Source organism: Hippoglossus stenolepis, chromosome 24 (assembly GCF_022539355.2).
Source record: "Hippoglossus stenolepis isolate QCI-W04-F060 chromosome 24, HSTE1.2, whole genome shotgun sequence".
NCBI lineage: Eukaryota > Metazoa > Chordata > Actinopteri > Pleuronectiformes > Pleuronectidae > Hippoglossus > Hippoglossus stenolepis.
In genome coordinates, this window is record NC_061506.1 from 88,308 (window position 1) to 107,653 (window position 19,346).

The following is a 19,346-nucleotide window of genomic DNA, read 5'->3' on the forward strand; positions in this document are numbered from 1 at the left end:
TTAATGAGTCACATTTAAATATGATTTAAAACTTACCAAATGTTTAAATTCTCACGCAGAAAATATAATTGATCTGGGTTAAACTAAATTAAAGGATGGAATTTTATATATAATGAATATTTAGAGACTGTAATTCCCTCTCTGGCCGAGGATGGCAGCACCTTTTGCAGAAGGGCCACAGTTTCCAGCTCTACTTGAATTGGTGCAGAAGAAGAATCAGACCGGAAACTAAACAGTGGCGGAGCAGCGCGCGGAAGAAGCTTTTGATTTGTGAAAGTAAACAAACGCCTGCAGGTAAACGAACTAATCGATGATCGAATCTTTTCGTCAACGATCTAAACCAGCTAATCACCTCCTCTGCAACTACTGCTCAGCTTACAGCATGCTAACAGCTAGCCACCTGCTAACAGTCGTAACGGCAGAGCCACGTCTCCTGCAGCGTCACCATGGTTACTGTTAGCCCGGGTTTAATGAACCCGGTTTAAAGGTTTTTATCGCTGTTTAGCTCGAGATTAGGGAGAAGGAAGAGCTGAGCTGTGATTGGTCAGAACTGAATAATAAGAAAAACTTACTAGTACTTAGTTTGCACATTTATCATCAGATTAGTTATTAACAATTAGACTTTAAATTTATAATTATGATTTTTAAACTGAAGATTTAAAGTAATAGTACAAAACAAGTTTATTGATAAAAGGTCAGACAATAATTGATATGTTAGAGTCAAATCACATTTATTAAAATCAATGTATGATCACCTCTCAGGCTCATGGACTCTCCACCCGAGCCTCTCACCTGGTTACCCTTGGTTACAGCAGGGATGGCTCTGATTGGACAGACACTGCATTGACTGCTCTGCCTCCAGGTTAGACGTCACCTCCAATAAAGTTCTTTGATTATTATTAGGCCTTTACTGTGGTAACTATGGTAACCTGTGCTGGACCTGCTGTTTAATACGGAAAATGAATCACCAATTTGATTATTGTTTATCAATGAAAGATATTTAACCGTTAAACAAATGTTTGTGTGTCAGGTCACCATCAACAGGAGGATGTCTCACTCCTCTGACGGAGGTAAAAACTAAACACATTTATTCATTTGACATTTTGCCCTGAATAAACTGTGTGTGTGTGACAGGTGGCCAGAAGAGGGCGGAGTCATCCAGCAGGTGAGTAGTGAGCTCACACCTGTATCGCTGACCCTGCTAATCAGTTACTGTTATTAATGCCATTATCAATTGCTCCGTTCTGAACTCAGCTGTTTACGACCGTTAGATATTGATTATTGACGGGTGATGTCATCTCTGTGACTGACAGGATGTGGGCGGAGTCCGAGCCGGGTCCTTCCAGGTGCCAGCCGAGCAGACAGGGTTACTGTGGTTACTGCAGAGTCCTGTACAGCAACCTGGAGCAGGTACGCACACACCTGACTCATGTGAACTCAACTGTTCAGAGTCACTGATGTTAATGTCAACACTTTCGTCTCAGCACCTGTCCAGTCTCAGACACCTGGACTCGGTCAGGACGTCTTCCAGATGCTCCGCCGCCACCAGCTGCAGTAAGCTGACACTGCTGGAGCGCTTCCTGCAGGACGTCCTGCAGCACCACCCGCACCGCTACAGCGACCCCAGGTAACCGATACAAACACACCTGTCTCTCACCAGACATCAGGGGACCTCACTCCTGTCTGTCTCCTTCAGGCCGTCTCATGCTGACCTCCCGTCTATCTCCGCCCCCCCGCTACCAAGGGCGGAGCTTGATGAACTACTTTTCTCTGATAACGACATCTGGTCGCTGGGTAACAGAGAACAACTGCCGAGCTCGGACGACACATCGTATCAGCCGACCAATCAGCAGGACGACAACAGCATCCACAGCCAATCAGAAGATAGAGGGGTATTCCAGGACAGGCTGTCTGCACCAATCAGCGATCGTGGGGACAAAGGGGCCACCTCCACAGGGCACACACACACACAAGCTCCACCCCCACCAGCACAAACCCCTCCCCCACACCCGCAGGCATCGCCCTCCATCCACAGGAAAGCTCACAGGAAAACGGACAGGAGGAAAACCAGCATCGACTCCTCAACCCCCTCCAGGGGCCCCGGGCCCCCGCCACATACACACCTTAGCCAAGGACCAGGGGCTGCACCGGGGCCACGTCCCCCCAAAGACCTGGGGCCCTGGCGAAACTGGCAGAGAGACAGGAGGGCGGGGTTTAAAGACAGGGCGTTCTCGGACCCCAGCAACACTCTGGACCAAACCATCGAGGAGGTCTGACCTCAAATGTTTATTGTGATGTTCCTAAAAGATTGTTTTTATTATGCTCACGACTGTAGACAGAACTTCAAACACAACTTTATTTAAATCAACCGTTTAATTTATTCTCAGTAGTTTTAATAATTATAAATTATTAGTTTGGGGTTGCGTGAACACTGAAGTCAGAACGTGTATGTTTTCGTGGTTACAGATGTTTCTTGTTTCCACCTCAGGTGATCCAGATGTGCTGTCATGGCATCACTTCCACTTCCAGCCAGCAGGAGGAGACAGAAAGCTTCCACTTCAGCCTTCCTGTCTCCATGGAAACACAGAGTGATGACTGGGACTCACCTGTGCAGGTGTCGTTGCGGCCGTCGCTCGCACCTGTACAGGTGAGTCCGGCAGAGGGGCGGGACCTGGGTCAGCTGATGGACGTCCAGGTGCGGCTTGATGATCAAGTGTACTCACACCAGCTCGACTCCGCCCTCCACAGTAAAGCAGGGGGCGGGGCCACACAGGAACAGGGGTTCTGGACTCTGCCCATCGAAGAGATCTTGCCCGCCCCCGCGTTTATCCCAGAATCCTTCCGGGGGAAGACCTGGGCCCAGATCGAGCAGGAGGACGAGGAGAAGGTGGAGAGACTGGTCGGTCAGTTCAGACGAGGACGATTCATTTGTTACTTCGACAGCGAGTCTCTGGCCAGGTGAGGTGTCATCCGTCACATGATCAGTAATATGTAGATTTATTATTCTAGACAGTTAATATTCATGTTCCTGTTTAACATTAAATAAAAACATTCATACATGCATGTATTATAACATATGACTAGAACATGTGATAGGAAATAACTATATTAGTTATTATAAATCATCTGATGACGTATATACACACAAGTAAATAACATAAATATATTTAATGTATCAATAAAACAACACTGATCTTTTATCTTTTCTAATGACCTCATCACTCTCAGGTACGGAAGGAGGAGCCAAAACATTAAGGGGTGTGGTCAGAACAAGGCAGCAGAGTCGGACTCTGGTGTCCTGCCCTTATTGGATGCTGATGACAATGACCCAACGTATGGGCAGAAGGGAAGGAGGCGGGGCTTCAGGTTGGCGTCTAGGTGTCAGGTGAGTCGGACAGCTGGCACTCTGTTTCAGCTGAAAGACAAACGTTTCATCTGTTCTTGTCTCTTCAGGTGGTTAAAGTCAGTCATGGCACGCAAACGGTCAGATTGGTCATCCCAGCCGTCCGTCAACCACCTCACGAGACCCCGCCCACCAGTTTCCCTGCAGCCGATCAGGATGCAGCAGAGAGGACACCTGAGGTGCAGATGTGGCGCTGCCTTCCTGCGTCGTACTCCAACATCATCACACCTGTGCAGCCTCGCACCTCTCTGGTCTACCTGCTGTGTTCCCCCTCAGGCCCCGCCCCCACCTGCACAGCTTCACCTGGCTCTGCCCCCAAACGTTGCAGGAAGAAGAGGCGTCCGCTGGACCTGCAGGGGGTAAAGGTCAAATACAAACGGCTTCCTTTCAGGTTCTACGACTCCACCACCAATCGCATCCTTAAGAACCCCCCCAAAGGCTTCCCATGGTGCCAAGGCCCCGCCCCCTCGGCCCCCCCACCGCCCTGCGTCCGTCAGCTGTTTCGAAGTCTGAGTACAGACCTGAACACAGACAGAGCGCCGGTGGAGGGCTCGGCAGGGTCCTCCAGGGTCAAAGGTCACACTTCAGCTGAACCCCCCTTTCTCCTGAGCACGCTCAGTGGAGATACAGTCAGGAGGCGGAGTCAGACATCTAAAACTCCGCCCCCCCAACCTCACAACAGGTCAGAGCGGGGGCGAGGGGGGAGGAGGGAGAGAACGAATCCACCACCCTCCAAGAGAAGAACCAGGGCTCAGACCACGCCCCCTCCAACTAGAAGAGAAGGCCTGCGACGGACAGGTCTGAGCCCCGCCTCCCTGACCCACTGCTCCCCACCCCGACGAGGGAGAGGGCGGAGGGGGCGAAGGTAGTAGGTCAAGAAGAAGATAATGTTCTACAGCTCACATGATGTTTTTTACCTTTATTTAAAAACCCTGTTAACGTTGAATAAAAAGTTTTTATTACCTGAACACGACTCATCTGTCAGAGTGTGTTAGTTCTCACTGCAACCACCAGGTGGTGAACTGAGCCTCCCACCTGCTCTGCAGCCTCCACAAGCTCCGCCCCCTTCAGTTCACCTAAACACGAAAACATTTCTAATCATTTTGTTTAAAACAAACACTCACATGTCTGTCTGTGACTCACCTGTCTGTCTGTCTCTCCACCTGTCTGTCTCCATCTTAGTCTTCAGTCTGTCTACAGTTTGTTGGAGCAGCTCTTCAGGACGACGTGTCTCATAATCCTTCTCTTCTTCAGGCAGACGGGTGTCTCCTTCCTCTCGTTCTATTGGACGACAGAGATGCCTGTCACCCAAAGACCCCTCCTCACAGTGGCCTTCATGTGCTGGAGACACCCCCTGGTGGATTGTGGGAGGTGGAGTTTGACTTTCGTCTTCACTCCACTCGTCCATCACATGTTCCTTGTCCTCCTCTGAGTTTATCTCTGTGTCAGAGGTGATGTCATCTCTGCCCGTTTTCTCTGTGTCAGCGCTGGCGTGTGGCGTGTCACTGGCGTGTTGTTGATCGTCCGTCTTGTTCAAAGTCTGAAGGAAAGAAGAAAATTCTAAACAATCACAGCAGCTCATGTTCTGATAGGGGGAGGGTCAGGTCCAATCGGCTTCTCTGTGTTTTCATCCTCACCTGTCATCATGTGACTGATTTACCTGAGCGAGCAGAATCTGCAGACGGACGTTCTGTTGCCTCAGTGTTTCCATGGTAACCTCCATCTCGGAGCACCTGTCCTCCAGGATGCTGTGTTCTGATTGGACGGTGAGTCTCCACGCCTGCATCTCCTGCTCCAGCAGCCTGACAACAAACAAACATGACGACCTGTACGTCCAAGCTTGTCTCTGATTGGTCTTGTGTGTTTTTCTCACCACTTGTCTCGCTGCAGGTTTCTGACGTCAGTCGTCAGCGTCTGAAAATCAACACAAACAAATATTACACAACAAACAAACATGTAAACAACAGTAATGTCATCAGCCGTCACCTCGTCAGTCTGCAGAGCTTTAGACGAGCAGGAACTGTGACGGACAGCTGTCTCATCCAATGATGGTGAGGCGTCAGAAGGGGGTGGAGCTCTGAGACATCAAATTATAAAAGTTAAAACTCGACCTGAAGAAGTTTTAACAAAATAAAAGTTCCACACCTGTTCTGAGTCTCTCCTGGCTCCGCCCACATCAGGACTCTCCTATCAGCTTCTCTCTGAGTGTATCGTCGTGGCAACAGAGTGTGACGAGCGCTGCGCACTAACGAGGACAGAGACTCCCGCCAGGTGGGCTGATACAGACCATAATAAGAATATTTATAAAACACTTTTCAAACACAAAGTTTCACAATAAGTCTTTCACCTGTCTGTCGGCACCTGTCTCACCTGTGTGCAGAACTCGAGGACAGGATGTGGTGGTTTGTGTTTGCGTGTCTGTCTCTGGCTCAGGAAGCAGCTCTGACACACGTGTACGTTCACACACTTCAAACATCGATACCTAAACACACACACACACACAGCGTCATGACATCATCACTCCCTCTGATTGGTCAGGCTTCCATCTCTCCTCTGATTGGCTGATGATCACTCACCTGAGTCCGGTGATGGGGAACGTCTTGCAGGTGTGGCATCGGACCATGTGACTGACGTTCTGACTGACGCACAGCCGGTATAAAGTGGGTAACCATAGCAACAGGCGTGGCTCATTCTGCAGCCATGACATCAGGTGTTTTGCGCTCACTGTCGGAGTCAACACCTGTAAAAATGCAGAGTCAGTGTGTTGTCATGACGACTACCAATCAGCTGCGTCTCTCAGTGCTCTCACCCCGTTAAAACACGACCTCACTGCCTCCTCCACGGCGCCAAAAACTACCTCCTCCTGCACGGCGGCTGGAACCTGGTCACATGATGCACATGTCAGAGGAGGAGAGGGGCATGCTGGGAAACAGAGTGTGAAGAGTTTTACCTGACGAAGGTCGTAAAGTAATGACCTGAGTCCAGATCTGCTGATGGATCCTGACGGGTTTTCACAGAGTCTCACCAGAGCTGCAACAACACACACTTATTCTGAAGGAGACACTAACACAAGACTCTTATTCTGAAGGAGAAACGAACACACGACTCTTATTCTGAAGGAGACACTCACACAAGACTCTTACAAAAGACTCTTATTCTGCTGATAATCAATAATCATGTTATTGATGAGGTCACCTCTGTACTTGGCGAGCAGAGCGTCAGCGGACAAAGCGACGAGCGCCGCCTGAAGAGACACGGCGGACACCGACGCAGCCTGAGCCTGGAACATGAACACAGTCACTTCTTGTTTGGAGCGAAGAGAAAAAAACATGGTAACATGACATCTGACCTCTGACCTCTGACCCGTCAAACAGACGCAGTATCACGTCACACGTCTCCTCAATCACATGATCCAAAACTTCCTGTGAAGCGCTGTCAAACATCCTGCTGAGAGCCCGGGTCACTTCCTGTCTGCTCAGCCTCACATCCTGTTGTCCCGTCCCATCCAGCGAGCTGAACGCCGCCATGACGTGTCGCACGTACACAACGTGCACTGGACACAGACACACACACACACACACTGTGTTATTAACCTTGTGTCTCAGTGTGTTGTTGTTTCTTAAATTAAAGGGATAGTTCACAGAAAATTTTAAATTCACTCATCATCTACTCAGCACTATAATGGGGGGCTGAGGTGTTTGAGTCCACAAAACACTTTTGAAGGTTCAGGGGTAAACTTTGTCAAAGCAGAATCCAACACAACTGAAGTAACTAGTGAATGATTCTCCAGACATAATAAAACAACAGAAAAAACACAACATGCCTCCATATCTGCTCCTGTGATGTCATCAAGTCTCCACAAGTCCAGACATTCAAATTCAACTTGAAACATTTACACCAAGTTTTAAATGTCTCTGATGTCCTCTGACACAGGTTTTATTACGTCTGAAGAATCAGTCTCCAGTTACTTCAGTTGTGTTGGATTCTGCTCCAACACTGTTTACCCCTGAGACGTTTTGTGGACTCAAACACTTCACCCACCCCCCCATCATATTGGTGAGGAGATAATGAGGGAAGTTTCATTCTTCAGTTAACTATGCCTTTAAGTTCACATCTAATTTGGGGCAAAACTGGATCAACAAAGTATTGATGATGTATTGATGAAGTATGGATGATGTGGAACGTGTGAGTTCTCACGGTGACAGAGTCTCTGCAGAGACAGGAGCTTCATGGCGACTCGATAAATTGAAGGACGGATCTCATTCAGCCCCTCTGCACAGGAAACATGAAGTTCACCAAAATAAAAGCTCAATATTATATTTTAACAAGAGTTGTGAGAGAATAAGAGAAGAATTTACCGATGACGTCCAGATCCATGACGAGTTTCACTGAAAAACACAAAAATAAACCAAATCACACAGTAAATATTCATATAACTTCAATTGATCACTGATCAAAAATCAACGAGAAAAGCTCTGACACTAGAACCCAGTGGAACTCAGTGGAACTATAGAGCCCAGTATAACATTACAGCCTAGTACAAAAGTAGAACAATTAGAACTCACTAGAACAGTAGAACTCACCTTGGTCAGTCGTGTCTCAGACTAAACACCAAACGAAGAAACAAACTGAAGTTCATGAATCATTGATGAAGGTTTCATTTATCATCAGCTGCTTCTCACCTGCTGTCTATGGACCAATCAGCAGCCAGCAGTGTGCTGACATCATCACTGAAGCTGCTCTTCAGGTGTCTTTTCATCTTTTGAAACCTTTTATCGATCTCCTTGAGTTCTGGATGGTCTTTGATCACACCTTCAAAGGACTCATCAAAGGATGGGGTATAGTCTGGATCGCTTATGACATCATCATCATCAGATATATCCTCTTCATGGTGTGGATGTGTCTGCTTGGCATCTTCAACAACATCAACGGGAGTGTTTAAGGTATTGTCTGCTCCATCTGAAACAGAGTCTTGGCCTGGTACATGCTGCTTCATCTCTTCGACTGCCTCATTGTCATTTTCAGTGGATGAGGCCTGATCGGTGTCAGAATTGTCAAGTGCATCTCCTACCGAAAAGGAAAAACATTTCAACCCTTTGAGGTGTACAGTCACAAATGTGTGATCATTCTGAAAAACATTCATTGCCTCGTGGTCACTTGTATTAAGCTACATCAGGGATTCCCAAAGTGGTGTGCATGCACCCATAGGGGTGCACAAGCTGTTGTAAAGAGGATCCTTTGTAATTTTTTTGTTATACACATCATTTCTAGCTGTTAGATTACAATACGGTATTCAAATCTTTCTTAATTAGATCATGTAATGTGGAAAAAATGAGACAAAAACTGTAGATGAAATATTGTTTGAAAAGACAGAAAAGAGTTAACAGAAAGTCTATCACTTGTAACAGCCACAGATTCTGGAGCCTTTCCACTCTTTGCTAAGTGCTAGCTTCATGGACCTAGCTGTTTTGCTGACTAAAATGCTGAATAAAAAGACTAAATAACTGTGCAATATTATATAGCCTAGCCTATATTATAGTAAACCTCATCACTTACCAATAGGGGACGAGCCCTGAATCATGGAAATAACTTCAGCGGCTAGGTAGATTTTCGTTCTATTTGATGCAGCCGCCATCTTGAAAAGCTTGTAAAATTGCCTAAGTCACACTCTTGGCATAGGCCGTTATTCTACAGGGGTAGAATCCCATGATCTGTTCAACTGAGGATGGAAGCGATTTTTTAACAGAGGTGGCATCATGAGGAGATGATTTAGGGGAAAAAAATCATTTTTGGAAGGTGACGATATGTATCCTCCCATCTTCTACCATCACAATAACTCTTCAGTTCATTTGTCTGCTCCCTTCATCTCTATCAGACACATTCTTCTTCTCATAACAACAACAATAAGTTTTTTCAGTTGTGTGTATCTACTCCTGACATCCTCTGATGAGTATGAGTCTGTCCTGAGCTGCAGGTAGCGCCTCATGCTACCAGTAGTGATGAGGAGCAGAACCCAGAAGTAGAAGGAGTCAGGAAGGATCAGCAGAGAGCAGCTGTCTGTGGACACCACATTGAAAACATTCCCTGTTTGGGGCTCGTCTTGCTTCTGCCTCCATTTCACCTGTTGTTACTTTGATTTGCTCCAAAGCAGAGAAACTGATTCACAATCATTTGTTCTTCTAAATGGACACTTTGATCTCTGAAGTTTAACTTTATACTGTGAACATTAAGGTTCCTTCACTTATATATATATATATATATATATATATATACTGCCATCTGATGATGAAGATGAAGATGATGAAAACAGTGGTGTGACAGAGTGAACAGAACATCCATTGTTTTTGCGTTGACCTTTGACCTTGTCTTTGTTCCTCGCCACACTGCGGCTCTTTGTTTGTTTGTTTGTGTTGGAGGAACAAACAGTGGATCTTTTTTTCTTCTGCTCTGAGATAAACGGTAGAACACAGAGCGTCTTCATAACCGCTGCCATCGCCATCATCATCAGGTCATCACATCAGCAGCGAGGCAGCGGGACGGACGCCAACACACCCACGCTCTGCAGACACGCTATCTAATGTTAGCATCCAGCTAACAGCTGCTGTCAGCTACATGCTAACGGCTGCAACAGCTAACTGATCAGAAACTACAACTATACATTAAGGTTGTGACCTGATGGTGGCGCTAAAGGATCATGATTTGATACATTCTCTGTTAAGCAACGCCTTTCTTCATGTTTTGCGTCTAAAAATTCAACACATCTTAAAAATTTTAATTTGGAAAAACGTACGTGTTCTTTTCTCATGTTTCTTTCTAACGTGTTTTTTCGCTAACATATGTCTCTAACGTGTTTCTAACGTGTGTTTCTAACCTACACTGTGGCTCCTCCCACTGGGCGTGGCCTCTGATGTCTCAGCTGTCTGTCAACTGAGTTGAGGTCAGTGTTCACTGTCGTCTGTTCTCCACTTGGTTCTCTGCTGTGCTGTGGTGAAAATGAAGCGCTCCCTGTGGATGTGTGTGCTGATCTGCTCCGCTCTCATCGGACTGGGTACGTTTGATTTGATTGATTCAAATAATCAATAATAATGATAATGATAATAATAATAATAATAATAATAATAATAACAATAATGTTGGAATCATTGATGATGAACTTTTTAACTTAATCAGAAAATAACATTTACTTATTTTGTATTTATAAGTTTATCTATTCATTCATTTTTTATCAATGTAAATGCTTGGTATCAACTGATGCCTCTCCTCATTATAACGTGTGTGTGTAGGTGGGGGGGGGGGTTAACATAATGAGTTGTGAGGTTACATGAGGACTGGTGTCATCAGTGTCCACAGACACACACAAAACCTGTGGACACAACCAGGCTGTTTGTTACCACTGTGTATGCTAAGCTAAGCTAACAGCTTTGTTTGTTGTTTCAGGATCAGCCATTCGTTGTTACAGCTGTAAAGATTATACAGCCAGCTGCGCCAAACAACGAGACTGTAGCTATGACGATGCCTGTCTGACACTCAGCGAGAGAAGTACGTCACAACGTCTGTACACCTGTTCCACCTTTATGTACCTGTCCCATAACCAGTGGCGCAGAGTTGACATCAGTGTTTGTGTTGCAGGTGGGATGACATACCGTCAGTGTCTCAAGTATTCCGACTGTGAGTACAGTCGTTTGGCCCAGATGTTTCCTCAGGTAAGAACTGAAACAACCTTCAAAATAAAAGACATCACTGTTGTTCAGGGTCTGAAATGAAGCATCTACAGATGGTGCTGACCTGTATGAATCTGTTTACACCTGTATGTACTATCCTATTAAACAGCTTCACTGATGGATTTATAAAATTATCAATAATTCACAGGTTTCCAGTTTCACATTCAAGTGCTGCAACTCGGACCTGTGTAACTCCGCCCCCTCCTCTGCAGCGAGCTCTCTGATTGGTCTGCTAGCCTCTGTGGTCGTCATGTGGTGGTGCATCCACTGAGGCATGAACAGCGCCTCCCAGTGCCTGAAACACAAAGCGAACATTACAACAGCAGCTTCTCTAACAGACACTCATTCATCACAAGTTCACATTCACATGCTCACATTCACATGTTCACTCGTTCATGTTACCTGTAATAAAGTTTAACAAACCTGAAAAAAAACTGTCTGTAAATGACCTCAGATTAAATAAAGTTTTACAAACCAGAAATTGCAATTTTTATTCAATTTGATTTTAAATATTTTGCACCTTACTTGGTTGTTAGTTGAATTAGAGTGCTTGTTTTACAGTCTAGTATTTGTAACAGTACAGTGTAGTTAAATGTTTACCAGTACAGAGTAGTAATATCTTTTACAGTACAGAGTAGTATTTTTAACAGTATAGTGTAGTATTTTAACAATACAGAGTAGTGAAATGTTTTGTAGTAGTGTAGTATATTTACAGTTACTTTCAAACATGTACTGGACTCGGCAGTACTTTGGTAGTTTCTCTGGGATCAGACCATTGTTTTTTTACTTCATTGACACTGGGTCCAATCACATGTTTAAACCCCTCCCCTTTGGGCTCTGTGCTGTGTGATTGGCTGCCACAGTGAGGAGGAGGAGCTGCCTGGCTCATTAACATGTCAGCTGACATCACAGAGTACAATCAATATTTATCATTTTCTAACGATTCATCTATAACAGGCGGTGTTTTCATTATCATTACAAAGATACTTCACATTTTTACTAAGTGAAATAATTGAAACATATATATATATTATATATATATACATTAAACATAAACATTATATATACACTATATATAGTAGTACATCATTATAGATGCAACATAAAGTGTTAAGTTTTGAAAGACCGAACCCCCCCTCATTTGCCTCACAGTAGTCTGGTCCACTGCCCATCCCCCCAAAAAACTCTCTCTCTCTCTGACCTGGACTCTGTCCTGCTTCTGGATCCAGATTTAACCCGGGACGGACCTGGATCAGGATCAGGACTTGGACTCTTCAGTTTGAGTGAGTTTCTTTGAATGGTGACGAGTTAAATCGTAGATTAGAGTTTGTGTCTCGGTTCAAACCAAATATCTGTTTTTAGTTTTTAACTCTGAGCTGGATGAACAAAGGTTAAAGATTTAAATCATCACTGATGTTGACATGAAGGTCTGTTGACCCTCCCAGGATCTGCCTCCTCAGACCTTCACTGATCCACCAAACTGGTCATACATGATGTTACAGCAGCTTCACGTTCACCACGACATCTCCAGACTGGTTCACACCTGTCACATGTGCTCAGTGTGAACCTGCTCTCCTCTGTGAGGAGAGCGAGGCTGCAGTGGTGGACCTGCTGGTCCTGGTGTTCTCTGGTGAATGGAGCTGTGAGCTCGGGTCCCACTAGAGGACGTCGGCCCTCATGCCTCCTCATGGAGTCTGTTTCTGACAGTTTGGTCAGTGGTCATACATCACTTCCTAGCATGGTGAGACAGGAAGTGACATGTTACCTCTGCTGCAGAGGTCATGTGATCATGTTTACATCACCTGACACGTCGTCAGCTCTGGTCACCACAAACTCTCTTCACATCTTCGTCTGTGTCTTCATCGTGTGTGTCAGCACTTTTTCACCAGAGAGATTTGTTTTAGTTTCTTCATGTTTGTGTCCCGTGTTAGAAGCTCCTCACCCCCCCACTCACTCAGTGAATCAGTGGAGGATCCTCTGCTGTGTTCACACTGCTCCTGGATCTAGACTTTATACAGGAGCTCAGGAGGAGGAAGACAAACTGAGTCTGATCCTCCAGAGAAGATCCAGAGAACTGAGGAGCTCAGGTCTGAAGCAGCTTTGTGGGGTTAGGGTTATTTTATTGTTAAACTGATCTGCATCTTGGTGTGGATGCTGGCGCTGGTGGCATCCTTCCCTGACATCTACTTCCTGCAGGCGGTGACTTCGACACACTGTGATGGTGCCGTCTGTCAGCCGGTTTACCCGCCTGACAACCCGAGGGTGTTGATGGTAGGAGTCCAGCTGAGCTTCATCATCCTCGGCTTCGCCATCCCCTTCCCCGTCATCACCATCTTCTACCTGCTACTGGCCACAGCAATCCCTTTAACATCAAACCAGGAACACTGCATCAGCCGCCGTATTATCGTCACCCACCATCGTGGTCTTCCTGGCGTGCTTGTTGTCGCTGCACGCCATCCTGCTGCTGGACACCTTGTCTCTGCTGACCGTTCTGCCGTTGAGCTGCCACCTGGAGAATTTCCTGGACATGAAGTTACACGTGACGCAGTGTTTGTCTCTGGTCCACTGCTGCGTCAACCCTGTCCTCTAGAACCTCCTGAACAGGAACTACCGCTACAACCTCATGAAGGAGTTCATCTTCAGGTACTCCCCCAGGACCGGGCTCGCCACACTATCCACACCTCGCACGCCACGACACTGACTACTCGGCTGTGACCATAATGGACAACAGCATCCTGATGTAAACACAGAGACTCACAAACCATTTTCAGAGATGAGCTGCAGAGGATCTCTGGACTTTCTCCACAGTTTATCTTTCACACATGAAGCAGCAGGAGACTTTCTGCTCAGACTCACAATAAACAGGATTCATGTGAGGGGCGGAGCCGCAGACAGGAAGTGACGTATTACCTCTGCTGCAGAGATCACATGTTTGTTTTTTTACATCGAGGCCGTCGTCAGTTCTTTTAACCACAAACTCTTGGTTCATCTTTGTCTTTATCTTCTATGTGTGTGACTCCACTTTTCATCCTGACACTTTTTTCTTTTTTTCATTTTTGTGTCATTTTACAAGCGTCATCAACCCCCCCACTCGCTCGCAGAAATCCTGACAATTTCCTGCTGTTGTTTACACATCGACTACTCTGGAGTTCCTGTGGAAATATATATTATATATAAATAATAATTTATAATATAATATTATATTCATATATTATCTGATAGAAGCTTTAAGGACGTGTTGCAGCGCCGATCACCAGCGGCACCACAGCAGTGCCACCTACTGGTCGTCCTGATGTACTGACCAACGAGGATGAACATTACTAAGCTTGTGACATTTCACATCACGTTGTGATGACATTGTTGTGTTGTGTGTATGTTGTGTTGTTGTATTATTGTGTTGTGTTGTATTCTGTTATCATGTTGTGTTGTATTGTGTTTTCATCTTTTGTTTTCATGTTGTGTTGAATTATGTAAATTTGTTTATATGATGTTTGTATATTTGATTCATTTAAGACGTTTTTGTTAGTGGTTAGGGTTAGGGGTCAAAACCCTAACCCTTTTGACTTTCAAGTTCAACATCAATTAAGAGATTTTTTTAATCTTGAACACTTTTCTTCATCAAATAAAATAAAAATCAGAAGAAACTAACTTAATTTAATCTGACACTTTAGTGTGTGTGTGTGTGTGAGACGCAAACATATCAGAGGTCAAAGGTCACAGGCACACGGGGAGGGGGGTGTGATGTAACTGAAACTAAACTCTTTGAAAAAACATTTTAAATTTTAGAAATATTTATCAAAAATATTTTTAATCTGATCAGTAAAATAAAAAATATTTCCAATTGAATTTAATTCTTCGACGTTTCTTATTTAAATGAAGGTCGATGTGAACTTAAAGTATACAGACCTCATTCTGGACTCTGGCCTCCATGACAGCGGCCTGGGGCCTCTCAAAGCATTCTGGGAAGAAACGAGGACAGAGTCTGAATGACAGGCAGGTAATAGAGACTCTCTCTGATTGGCTCCCAGCATTTCACTATGAGTAACCATGGCAACAGGACTAGATCTCTTTAAAAGACCCTGGAATGTGTTCAAGAGCCAATCAAACATCTTATTCAAGCTCCGACGGAAACCTGATGTCTCCTGAACGAAGAAGCCGTCCAATCACATCACTTATTCACTCCAAACTTGATTTGTTACTGACTTGACTTCTTCCCCGGAGGCCCTTTGCCTTATCGTCCACAGATCCAGGGCCGCGGCTGTGGCCACATCGTGGATTAGGATCTGTGGATCGCGTATCAGAGATCGTAATGGTGGATCCAGTATGGCGGATTCTGTATCGTGCTGGCATCTGATAATGGTGGTGGACCACGACCGAGGTGGCAGCTGATGATGGATCCTAATGGCGGCAGTGGACAATGACTGTGGACTATAGTGGCATCCGATCTTGATGGTGGATCCTGATCGTGGTGGCAGCTGACCATGGACTATGATTGCAGCAGGACTGCTTGATACATAGTATTTCTCCTCAGATACTCGACCATTACTGACAATAATCCATCAATTCATTGACCTTCAGTTATGCTTCAAAATGTTTACCCTCATCAATGCTGTTAAAACCTTTATCTTGATGTTCTCCTTTACACTTGACATCTATTGCACTTCTGTCCGTCCTGGGAGACGGATCCTCACATGTGTCTCTGAGGTTTCTACCTTCTTTACCTTTTTTAGGGTTTTAGTAGTTTTACTCTTGTTGAGGGTTAAGAACAGAGGATGTCTCACCTTGTTAAAGCCTATGAGACAAATTGTGATTTGTGAATATGGGCTATACAAATAAAATGTGATTGATTGATTGATTGATTGATTTAAAAACTCAGGACTGTCACATCTTGGTGAGATCAGGTTCCTCAGACCACCCCCCCACCTGACAACACAGCCACGTCAGACAAACCAACCAGAGTCAAGTACAGGGAGACGCAGCCCACGTAGGTGATGACAGGTCGTACGTATGTCAGACAAAATTCTCAAGTACACAAGAGTTAGCCTGTGTGTGTGTGTGTGACGAGAACGTGACGACGAGAACGTGACGAAGATAGGACGTTAAATTGAGACTGATACAGCTGCTTCAAATGCAGTCACATGGCATGTTGCTCTGTTGTTGTTGTTGAACATGTTGCTGAACATGTTGCTCTGTTGTTGCTGAACATGTGGAAACTGATTTCATGAGGTTGTTACACAAGTTGCTGCACATGACAAGTGTTTACTTCAGACTCTGCTGTTGTTGTGTAACTCATCCTTACCCCAAATACACTGGAACGTTGGGGGTCAAAGGTCGAGTTTCAGTTCAGTTTAAACGTAGAAGCTTCACTTGCTGTTTGGTTGTTTACAAAGTTAAACATGTAAATAAATTTGTTTAATTAATACATTGATTCATTTGATGAAATGTTTAGAGATCAAAGGCTTCATGAAACGTCTCTGCAGGAGGGAGGGGTGAGGGGGTTGAGGGGGGGCCTGGTCCTCAGTAAGGTCTGTGCAGCAGGGGGCGGAGCCAAGTCTATTTTCTCCCAATCAGTTTGACAAACAGCCGGCGGGGGGTCAGGGGGGTGAGGGGTATAAAGGCGATGGGCTCCAGGCAGCGGCAGACGAAAATAAACCACAGAGAGAAGAAGAAGCAGACGATGGACATCCAGACGAGTCAGGTGATGCGTTCGCTCAGTGCCATGGAGAGTCTGGAGAAGCAGCTGAGTTGTCCAATCTGTCTCGACATGTTCAACAAACCCGTGGTCATCCTGCCCTGTCAACACAACCTCTGTCGCAGTTGCGCCAACGACCTCTACGAGTCCCGCAACCCCTACCACTTCTCTGGTGGCACCTTCCGCTGCCCCACCTGTCGCTTCGAGGTAATGCTTGACCGCCACGGTGTGTACGGGCTGCAGAGGAACCTGCTGGTGGAGAACATCATCGACATCTACAAGCAGCAGCAGGAGAGCCGCAGTGGAAATGGCGAGGACCCGCCCCTGAAGGACAAAGACACCAAGGAGCCCATGTGTAAGGAGCACGAGGAAGAACGCATCAACATCTACTGCATCACATGCCAGACGCCGACCTGCTCCATGTGCAAGGTGTTCGGGCAACACAAAGACTGCGAGGTGTCGCCGCTGCATTCCATCTACCAGAGCCAAAAGAGCGAGCTGTGTGCCGCTGTGGAGCTGCTGGCTGCAGGAAACAGCTGCGTCCAGGCCGTCGTGGCGCAGATGGACGACACCTGCAAGCTGATTCAGGACAATGGCGAGCTGCAGAGGAGACGCCTGGGCGAGAGCTTTGACCTGTTGTACGCCATCATGGAGGAGAGGAAGGGTCAGCTGCTGGAGCACATCAGCCGCGAGGAGCAGGACAAGATGTCTGCGCTCCGAGCACTCGCCGAGCGCTACAAGCAGCAGCTGCAGCTCAGCAACCAGCTGCAGGAGAAGCTGCAGCAGAGCGTGCAGAGCAGCGGCGCTGCAGAGTTCCTCCTCACCGCCAAGCAGCTGCAGGAGGAGGCGCATAAGGCGGCAAGCGGCGTTGACCTGCAAAGAGTCGAAGCAGGCTACGAGAGCATGGAACACCTGAGGCTCAACACGGAGGAGGTGGAGACGCTGCTCGCTCACATGGACTTCAGACAGGACGGCGAGGACGAAGAGTAAAAACTGACAGAATCAGTTGATCCTGGTCACATGACCAAAACAGACGGGGAAAGTTGACGACCAGGATGACGACAGGAAGTCACTTTGTTTCTGCTGCTTCTTCACAAACTTCGGTTTCACGTTGAAATAAACGAGTTGTGCAATTTTTTCAGAAAGGTTTGAAACTTTCTATTTTGTATTAGATTTTTTATACTTTTGTATTTGGATGTTTTTTCTGGACTGAACTGTGTAACTGTCTTCAGGTGTGAATACAATTTGATTGTTGAGTGTGGTTTGTAGTCGTCTTTTCTCAGTGAAAAATAAAAATCAAGAAATAAATAAAACTAAAAACTCTGTGTTGTCTCTTTGTTCAGACTGTTAGTGATAATGTTGTAAATAAAGTTTGATTTAAATTCCCGGGGAGTCTCCCTCTGTGTCTGTATTTAGCGGTGCACATGTTTCCTATATTTACCGGGTCAGTGAACGCCTCCTGGCCTTGTTTAGTCGTCTGGTGAACGCAAGTTATTTTTACCGGACCAGAATAGACGGGTTGAGTTTCAGAGGGTGACCCAGCTGGACTGAGGCATGCTGGGAAACATGAGGACAAAGATGTCGAGCAGCTTCAAACCTGAATCACGTCACATTTGCCCCCTGATAACGTGGTTAGAGACACGGATAACGAGACGACTTTCCTGACGTCTGATTGTTGAATTTAAATCCTCTGGAACAGGAAGTGACAACAGATACAAGTCCATTGAATCTTTGGTTTCTTTAATCAAACAGAAGTTTGTTCCCGTTTCTTCTGTTTGACCACGTCTCCGTCAGACACGAGACATTTTACATGTTGGACTCAGATCATGAGACAAAAAAGAAACCAGATCCTGAACGACCTTGTTGACCCGGCAACAGCTGAGTCAGGACCATGACAGACGGTCGACTGATGTGACGGAAACACACACACACACACACACACACACACACACTTGAATAGACGTCAGTGTTTATGTGTGTGATATTATTTGTTGTTGTTTAACTTCCTGTTGACGTCTTTATTTATAAATTTAACTGTGACGTCATGAGATAGAATTTACATTTTAATTGTTTTAAAAGTCAAAAACAAGTTTTGTTGCTGTGTCTCATTTTCTGTAATGTTTTATTTTGACGTCTCATTGTGTCTTTGAAGTGTCTTTTGTTCTTTATTTTCTTGTTTTGTCATCAGTTTGGTTAATTAAATTTTTTGTGCGTCTGTCAGAAACGTTTGCGTCACATTTAATTTTATTTATTTTTGTTGATCTGAGTTAAATCAGTTTGTGGCTCATGTTTCTCTCTTGTGTGTGTGTGTGTGTGTGTGTGTGTGTGTGTGTGTGTATATATATATATATATATATGTGTGTACACCCCCCCCACTGCAACTGGTATGTCCACATCCTGACAAACGTGCACGAGGACATAGACTGAGACAGGAAGTGCACGACACAGAGGATCATGTTGAGTCTGAGCTGAAGTTAAATATAAACAGTGAACAGCTGATCTCTGTTCGTTTATTTTTAATTTAATTCAT

At 45.5% G+C, this 19,346-nt stretch overlaps 4 protein-coding genes and 1 pseudogene across 9 annotated transcripts; 4 read left to right on the forward strand and 1 right to left on the reverse strand.

The window, feature by feature from the left end:
• The first annotated feature begins 117 nt into the window (after positions 1–117).
• Positions 118–2,962, forward strand: zdbf2 (zinc finger, DBF-type containing 2). 2 transcript variants are annotated; one of them, XM_047339070.1, is made up of 9 exons: positions 118–294; positions 763–862; positions 1,031–1,070; positions 1,135–1,165; positions 1,314–1,410; positions 1,485–1,627; positions 1,697–2,270; positions 2,489–2,588; positions 2,648–2,782. In XM_047339070.1, the coding sequence occupies exons 3-9, from the start codon at positions 1,049–1,051 to the stop codon at positions 2,704–2,706; spliced, it is 1,026 nt and encodes a 341-aa protein (XP_047195026.1). In that variant the 5' UTR covers positions 118–294; positions 763–862; positions 1,031–1,048; the 3' UTR covers positions 2,707–2,782. The 2 variants fall into 2 exon arrangements, with proteins under 2 accessions (XP_047195026.1, XP_035006610.2); XM_035150719.2 differs by having other exon boundaries at positions 119–294; positions 2,489–2,962.
• Positions 2,343–9,799, reverse strand: dytn (dystrotelin). Of its 5 annotated transcripts, none has more exons than XM_047339065.1 (15): positions 8,960–9,799; positions 8,086–8,470; positions 7,762–7,791; positions 7,601–7,675; positions 6,760–6,956; positions 6,599–6,683; positions 6,354–6,433; positions 6,213–6,284; positions 5,980–6,143; positions 5,774–5,885; positions 5,549–5,679; positions 5,277–5,480; positions 5,064–5,205; positions 4,547–4,943; positions 2,343–3,753 (listed from the first exon to the last, which is right to left on the reverse strand). In XM_047339065.1, the coding sequence occupies exons 3-15, from the start codon at positions 7,778–7,780 to the stop codon at positions 3,626–3,628; spliced, it is 1,806 nt and encodes a 601-aa protein (XP_047195021.1). In that variant the 5' UTR covers positions 7,781–7,791; positions 8,086–8,470; positions 8,960–9,799; the 3' UTR covers positions 2,343–3,625. The 5 variants fall into 5 exon arrangements, with proteins under 5 accessions (XP_047195021.1, XP_047195023.1, XP_047195022.1 ...); XM_047339067.1 differs by lacking the exon at positions 8,960–9,799 and having other exon boundaries at positions 5,277–5,317; positions 5,390–5,480; positions 8,086–8,893; XM_035150723.2 differs by lacking the exon at positions 8,960–9,799 and adding an exon at positions 4,367–4,479 and having other exon boundaries at positions 3,618–3,753; positions 8,086–8,890.
• Positions 9,800–10,300: 501 nt separating this feature from the next.
• On the forward strand, positions 10,301–11,605 carry LOC118103619 (CD59 molecule (CD59 blood group)). Its single transcript, XM_035150731.2, has 4 exons — positions 10,301–10,451; positions 10,841–10,942; positions 11,033–11,106; positions 11,273–11,605. The coding sequence occupies exons 1-4, from the start codon at positions 10,397–10,399 to the stop codon at positions 11,393–11,395; spliced, it is 354 nt and encodes a 117-aa protein (XP_035006622.1). The 5' UTR covers positions 10,301–10,396; the 3' UTR covers positions 11,396–11,605.
• Positions 11,606–12,545: 940 nt separating this feature from the next.
• On the forward strand, positions 12,546–14,211 carry LOC118103651 (annotated as a pseudogene).
• A 2,525-nt stretch (positions 14,212–16,736) lies between these two features.
• Positions 16,737–18,139, forward strand: LOC118103318 (E3 ubiquitin-protein ligase TRIM63). Its single transcript, XM_035150128.2, has one exon. It carries the CDS (start codon positions 16,745–16,747, stop codon positions 17,804–17,806), a length of 1,062 nt encoding a protein of 353 aa, XP_035006019.1. The 5' UTR covers positions 16,737–16,744; the 3' UTR covers positions 17,807–18,139.
• The last annotated feature ends 1,207 nt before the right edge of the window (positions 18,140–19,346 follow it).

Excerpts from the sequence above, each read along its gene's own strand:
- zdbf2 (XM_035150719.2), top strand. The coding sequence starts at position 1,049 with ATGTCTCACTCCTCTGACGGAG. Across the intron at positions 1,071-1,134 it reads GTCTCACTCCTCTGACGGAG|GTGGCCAGAAGAGGGCGGAG; the intron begins GTAAAAACTAAA and ends TGTGTGTGACAG. Across the intron at positions 1,628-1,696 it reads CACCGCTACAGCGACCCCAG|GCCGTCTCATGCTGACCTCC; the intron begins GTAACCGATACA and ends TGTCTCCTTCAG.
- dytn (XM_047339065.1), bottom strand. Across the intron at positions 6,957-7,600 it reads TCTGCAGAGACTCTGTCACC|TGCACGTTGTGTACGTGCGA; the intron begins GTGAGAACTCAC and ends GTCTGTGTCCAG. Across the intron at positions 6,434-6,598 it reads TCTGCTCGCCAAGTACAGAG|CTCTGGTGAGACTCTGTGAA; the intron begins GTGACCTCATCA and ends GTGTTGTTGCAG.
- LOC118103619 (XM_035150731.2), top strand. The coding sequence starts at position 10,397 with ATGAAGCGCTCCCTGTGGATGTGTGTGCTGATCTGCTCCGCTCTCATC. Across the intron at positions 10,452-10,840 it reads CTCCGCTCTCATCGGACTGG|GATCAGCCATTCGTTGTTAC; the intron begins GTACGTTTGATT and ends TTGTTGTTTCAG. Across the intron at positions 11,107-11,272 it reads TGGCCCAGATGTTTCCTCAG|GTTTCCAGTTTCACATTCAA; the intron begins GTAAGAACTGAA and ends AATAATTCACAG.
- LOC118103318 (XM_035150128.2), top strand. The coding sequence starts at position 16,745 with ATGGGCTCCAGGCAGCGGCAGACGAAAATAAACCACAGAGAGAAGAAG.